At 35.7% G+C, this 6,614-nt stretch overlaps 1 protein-coding gene across 1 annotated transcript; it reads right to left on the bottom strand.

Annotated features, from left to right (window-relative positions):
• Positions 1-549: 549 nt before the first annotated feature.
• LOC115953090 (pectin acetylesterase 5-like) lies at positions 550-6,402 on the bottom strand. Its single transcript, XM_031070575.1, has 12 exons — positions 6,091-6,402; positions 5,886-5,968; positions 5,667-5,796; positions 5,296-5,375; positions 4,961-5,050; positions 4,358-4,482; positions 3,845-3,905; positions 3,366-3,419; positions 3,162-3,239; positions 2,956-3,061; positions 2,063-2,208; positions 550-1,364 (listed from the first exon to the last, which is right to left on the bottom strand). The coding sequence occupies exons 1-12, from the start codon at positions 6,308-6,310 to the stop codon at positions 1,251-1,253; spliced, it is 1,287 nt and encodes a 428-aa protein (XP_030926435.1). The 5' UTR covers positions 6,311-6,402; the 3' UTR covers positions 550-1,250.
• Positions 6,403-6,614: the final 212 nt, after the last annotated feature.

Raw genomic sequence — 6,614 nt, 5'->3', positions numbered from 1 at the left:
TCTTTCTGCGTGTTTATGGTTGTTTGGCCGTGGGTTTGGCCGTGGGTTTATGCTATTTGATTTCTGTAGTTTTGGATTGTGGTTTGTGTTTTGGGTAATGATTTTTCTGTGTGTTCTTTGGGTTGATTTCTCATGGGTATGAGTTGGTTATGATTTCTCTGTTCTTTGGGTTGATTTCTCACGGAGAGGGCAGAGCAGAGAGAAGAGATGGGAGGCGTGAGGTTAGGCGTTGAGAGAACTGATTAATTTCATGGGTATTTCCGTAATTCCATCATTAGCAACGGTAACCCATCAAACGTGCAGTGCGCGTTTTTATTTATGGACTCTCAGAGGTCCATAAATTTTCCGCGTTCAGTCCGCGTTTTTGGCCTATGCCCAAAACGCAACTTTTATCAAAAAGTTGCGTTTTGGACTTAACCAAACGCAATTTTAGGCTGGGCTTTTTTCAAAAAGCCCTTTTTGGGCTCAAAACGTGGAAACAAACGAGCACTTTATCCGTCATTATTTGTCATAAAGTGGTCGCAGACAAGGGTTATGTTACACGATAAATAAGATCAGAATTTTGCTTTTATTGTAAAGAACTACAAATCCTGCTACAAATTTCCTAGGCATAACAAAGTTGACTTCAATATATGCATTTGAATCCCTCCCTCTGTGCTAAAAAAATCCGTAAATAAAGTATACTGTACAACATGGCTTTATACCGGCAAAAGAAAAGCAAATGAAAAGAAAAAGATACATAATGGACGGAGTTCTGAGGAGGTCACAACAGTAAATAGGGGATACTCTCTTCATAGCCTAGTCAAATTTGTATGCCACTGCATTTCTTATTTTTAGTTTGCTCCACAAACTTTAAGGGACTGTAGAGTAGACAACGGATGAAGAGTGCAAATGAAAAAAATTTACAACAGGTAAGATCAGTAAAAAGAGTTTTGAACTGACTGTGGAGCAATGGTGCAATGATTTCCACACTCTAACGAAAGCAAAGACCTTGATCGGGTTAACTATGGACTCTACAACACAGAGCAGCAAATTCAGGAATGTTCCCCCCAGCCCCCTTCTTCAGGCCAGGAAATGTCATCAACCACAATCAGTATCTTTAGACACTTTATCTCAATTTCCAAGGACCAGGATCATGCTTTCGACATAAAGAGGAAGAATTCCACCTGGGTACACACTGCACGTCGAGAATTTAGGGATCTGGAGTAGAGAATGACCTATAAGAAACACTGAAGTGGTCCTAAGATCCATCATCCTCGACTGAAATCCAAATGATAGCAGGTGGGATTGCATGGATAAGGGCAATCAATTTGCTTCACTGCTTTTCGATCGAAGAACCAATCACCAACAGACTCTGCAATTGTCTGTTCAAGAGCAGTAAAATCCAAAAGCAAACAGATAATTAAGTTCATAAGGAAAGATGGTAAAAATCCAATTACAAAGCAGGTTATGATGCTAAGTTCAGATGTCCAAAGCACCAAACAGTACAGTTCAACTCTGTGGAGAGTAAAATATTATTACATGAACCATTTGATGGAGCCATTATAAACATAATGCTTTTTTTGTAACATAAATCATCAACTAAATGGGACTAGTTTACTGGTGAATGGACTTCTTGAGAACCAAATTGAAGTTAACAAGTGCATGGACTCCTTGAGAATGAAATTGAAGTATTCCAATTTCAGTCACAAAGTCCATGAACAGTGATGGCAGGGAAAGGCATATTTCAAGCCATTGCATTACAGACTCAAGTATGTACATCATAATCACATCCATGCACTGATGTGGACATGAGCATATAAAAATAACCTCCAATATGAAACAGAACTTTCAATAGTTTTTATTTTTTTATTTTTAATTTACAGAAAACGAAAGCTTGAGTGTTACATTGTGGAGATGGGGTGAGGTTTTCAGTTTATTAGAAGCTTGGTTTATTACAGATTAATCATGTAAAACATCTTGAATGGTGACCCAGTGACATCGGAAATAAACCAAGCTTCTAATAAACCAAAAACCCAGACCCATCTCTGCAATACATTTCAGATAATAAAAATTTCCCTACCCTGTTGTTAATTCTTGGAGATTTGGCCGAATGCCATGTTTCAGCCATCCATGTCTGGCAATGAACAAAGCAAGAATTTATAAACATTCCCCCTTCCTTGATTTTCTGGAATTCACCTAGTGCCCTGAGCAGAGAATTGCGGAAACCTGTATGTATATAGTAAGTTAATAAGTCAATCTGGTCAGTGTGGCACTCTAACAGATCACATCCAAACATAAGACTACTGCTCAGGTTGCTCTCTGCCAAATGATAAGAGGCAATAGGATCTGATAGCAATAATCTGTTATGAAACTGTCATCCAGTATTTGACCAGAAATGGTCATATTACTAATATTAATATGATAAACCAATAATCTAACAAAAACTGCTGTAAGTGGAGAAACAAAAGTTCTGTTTCCATATGGGTAAATTTACCAGTAAAGTCTCACATAGATCCTGAGAATTTTCTGGTTCAGAATGAACTAATAAGAGGAGCCAGGAAAAACCAATGATTACCTTTGAAATGTAAAAACATTCAGGTTCATAACTTATCCAAAATAAATAAATAAATAAAATATACCAGCTCATGATCAGCAACATGAGCATTTTTTTAAAGTAAAGTAAATTCAATTAAATGAGCAAAAGGAGTGCAATCAAAGTACACAGGAAGTATACCAAGGAACACCCAAAAGAAAAAATGCTACAGAATTAACATCTAAAAACATTAGCCAATTTTCAACCACGAAATCATTGAATAATAACCCTTAAAAACAGGGAATTAGAACTACCTGCCTCTATGGCACATATATCGTACTCCAACATTAGTTATATGAATGTGATTTAGCTGACTTTCACACTATACATTGGTTCCAAGATCCTTTTTGATAAATGGTTCCAAGATATATATCAATTACCATGTAGTATGCCAATCTGACTAGGATTACAATCATGAATGTTTAGTCTGCAATTCCGCCAGTCGCCATGAGGATCTGATGCATCTGGTATCAAGATATTTTGAATCTAGAGATGGTAATGATCAAATTAGTATCAAAAGATATGCATGGGAGTGTCACAATCTGGAAAAACAGCAAATGTAGCATGTTATTAAGGAAAAAGTAACCTGCCAAATGTCATAAGCTGGGTTGACAAGGAACACTGCGGTCTTTATGTTTTTAATAATTTCTCGAGGGAAGAGACACTGCCGTTTCCATTCATGTCAAATGAGAGAGACAGCTAGTTAGAGATCATGATTGAGCAGCAGAGTGAAAACTGAATATAAAAATCGATCATTGATAACATCTAATGAAAGGAAAACAAAACCTGCCTTAGATGGTTCCATTCTCACAACACAATCCTTGTGTAAACTTTTCGCGACACCCTGATGACAGATAAGCACGAGATACTAACATTTCAAAAAGGGAAACTTTTGATTTCCTTCTTCCTTTTTGTTTATTTTATTTGTTTATTAAAAAAAAATTTTTAATGAAAAGTAAGAAGATAGTTAAGGCCAACTGGGAATGGGAATCTAAAAATGTGTAGCCTGTCACTATCACAAACATACTGCTCATATAGAGTCTGCAAAGATTTCCTAATCAAAAGGGGACTATGCAGATCAAGTAAAATTCATTATAGCTGAAGATCTATGTCATACATGACACATCAAATAAATCAAAATAGCACCTCCTTTATTTGTTTCATCCATCAATCCACAATATGCTGGATCCTATGAATCATGTTGTTTGACCACTAGTAATAAGTAAGTTAATACAAATCATTTAGTATTGATAAAGAGCAGAGTACAACCTGCAAGTGGACAACATCATTATAGAAAGATCTCATGGTTTGATTTCCAAGAATATCCTTCCTGAAATGAGGAAAAGACAAAGTGGCTCAATTTTCTTTTAAACCTTAAGCAGAAAGGTTAGTAAAATAGCACAATACAAGTGACACAAGATCTAGCTGCTAAATCTGGGCATGGATGAGTTTCAAAATTCCTGCTGTAGCTTGTCACCCCATCACAAATCCTAGGTGGGTGAGTGTCTATATATATATATATATATATAATTGTCTAAACGCTCATTACATCATGTTACGGCTTCCTTCTTGACCAATTTAACTTGACAGCATATATCATGCTACTTCCGCAAATGTGTATAAAATGTGTAATTAGAAGAGATTTTATACAAACCTATAAAAATATATATTTGATCAGAAAATAAGGTATTAAAGGACTCCAAAATTAACAGAAAAACCTCATATAACAGATTAGAGAAAAATATCAGTGCATAAAACTATAATGTGTACACCAAAACATACTCATCAAGGAAAAAACCTGCGTCAGCAAGACACTTGACAGTTGTATCCTTTGGCAGAAGTTCTCGAAAGTTATCACAATGTATAAGAGTTGCCAAGCCTCCAGCTGAGCATCCAGAAAGAAGAGCCTGCAACGATATCAAACATCTAGTCTGAATCAAATATGTACATGGGAAAATTTCATATGAACTTTTTTTTTGATAGATAATAAAACTTTTATTGAAAAAAAAAATTGAACATCATGTTCACGATGATGAACACTAAAATTTCATATGAACTTTACAAAAGATAAATGTTCGTGGTGCAATTAGATTTCAATATGTATTGTACAATATAATATTGATAGCATAAGACAAATCCCCAAAGAAAAATGGCATTCAATCTTCATATTCACTCTATGTATTTGACAAACTGTTCCAGAATACATCAGAACGAGAGTGCAGTCTTTGGAAGCTGAAATTTTCAACTCATTTTTTCAAAGCATAAAAAAATCTATATGCCATAAAGCTATTAATATAAGAAACAGAACTGTTAATACTTAGATGTTATTAGATGAGAGAGAGAGAGAGAGAGAGAGAGAGTTATATCAAAACCAAGGAAGGCTACCTGTTTTGCATTGGACAATCCAATTGATAAAAGTTCATCCATAAGTGCTTCCCAGATGAGCTGCCCTCTAAAGAAAAGTTTCTCTCCATTCTATAGCATGAAAAAACAAACAATATAATTAACAAAAACTAACTTTCTTTTGTTGTTAGATATAACCAAGAGGAAAATTTTGCTGGAAACCACGTCTCATGAAGTCGAGGTAAGTGGTTCAAACTCCCCATCCCCTCTCCTTGGGGCCAAAAACTCGCTTATCCCCCCCCCCAAAAAAGGGAAAATTCATAGTGAATAATTATTTTAACCTGAAACAATGCACACAAATTTTATCACACTTTTACCTTGGGCTCACTTTCAGGGTGGCTAGCAAAAGATGCACCATCACAGTAACGTATCTTGACTTTGTTCCAGTTAAAGAAATCTGAACAATGCTCCAAACATTAGAAATTAAGAGACATCATTCATTCATTCATATGAACATAAATTTACCTGACTACAGTTGTAACATATATATAAATAAATAGAATACAGTCATACAGAGTCATGGTAAAAGGTATCACAAAAACTAAAAAAAGATAAGGACTTTTTACACATATAATAATAAGATTTTGTTATTATCATGTCAATTGGTGCAGTAAGTTAGCGAAACGAGCATTAATTCTCTCACACTCGTTATTGTACATCATCACATCACTCATTTCAAAAAATTTACCGGGGTTTTGGGACGGGTCACGGCTCAAGATCCCGGAAAAGGGGACTTGAGATTCCATGTATTTTGAAGAACCTAATCGGGTAAATTTACGCGAAGAACATGATGATACTGTATTGCACCAACCTCCACCCTATACTTTAAAATGAATAAATGGGTATTAGTAAGAAATGAATCCAAAAAAAAATTAGAGACATGAAATGAAGTGAAAGAAAAAAAGACCTCAACGTGAAGCAGCCAATTGTTAGACCCAGATCCGAATCCCTTTTGAAAATGGTACCCTGGCAAACTCCCATCTAAACAAACTGCAATTTTGTTATTCAAACAAAGGAAAAAAGAAAAAAGAAAAAAGAAATTTTAATCAAAATTGTTGTAATGAATAAGAGGGTAAAGAAGTGTGGAACAAAGTAGAGATGGGGTCATGTACAGGCGCCTTTATTCTTGGCATTGCGCACCAAGGTGAGGTCGACGAGATCGTGAGTGTGATCGAATGGGTTGTTGAGGTTGGAGTCATCACGGCGGCTCCAAGAGTCGGAGATGAGAGTGAAAAGAAAGACGATGAGAGAGAAGCCAACGGCTGTGATTGCCCAGTCCTTCTTGGCCCACTTCCTCCACCAAGTCAGACCTCGAAGCCTTGAGTTCGCCATTGCAGTTAGCTGAGAGTCCTGAGCTATTTGACTTTTATAACTGGACTGGGTCTCTGTTTTATCTTCTCTATTTGCTGATCACTGTAAAATAAAATATAGTAAAAGCTAAGACAATAATTTTTTGCCATAATTTGCTCACGCAGTAAGCTGTGAGTGTTGAAGAAATATACATACCATTTTCACTTTACTTGTCACGACTTGTTACATGGACAAATTATGAATAAATCATAACAAAATTTATAGTCTTAGCATTTTTCAAAATAGAAAGATGAAACCACTTTACTTGAAACAAAAATTCAAATTA

This window comes from Quercus lobata, chromosome 7 (genome assembly GCF_001633185.2).
Source record: "Quercus lobata isolate SW786 chromosome 7, ValleyOak3.0 Primary Assembly, whole genome shotgun sequence".
Classification (NCBI taxonomy): domain Eukaryota; kingdom Viridiplantae; phylum Streptophyta; class Magnoliopsida; order Fagales; family Fagaceae; genus Quercus; species Quercus lobata.
This window is presented reverse-complemented; position numbering and strand designations above follow the sequence as displayed.

What these genes read in the sequence shown, in the direction of transcription:
- LOC115953090 (XM_031070575.1), bottom strand. Translation starts at nt 6,310, where the DNA reads ATGGCGAACTCAAGGCTTCGAGGTCTGACTTGGTGGAGGAAGTGGGCC. An exon ending in ATGATGTTGTCCACTTGCAG is followed by an intron (nt 3,420 to 3,844) that starts GTTGTACTCTGC and finishes ATCTGTCATCAG; the next exon opens with GGTGTCGCGAAAAGTTTACA. An exon ending in TGAGAATGGAACCATCTAAG is followed by an intron (nt 3,240 to 3,365) that starts GCAGGTTTTGTT and finishes TGGAAACGGCAG; the next exon opens with TGTCTCTTCCCTCGAGAAAT.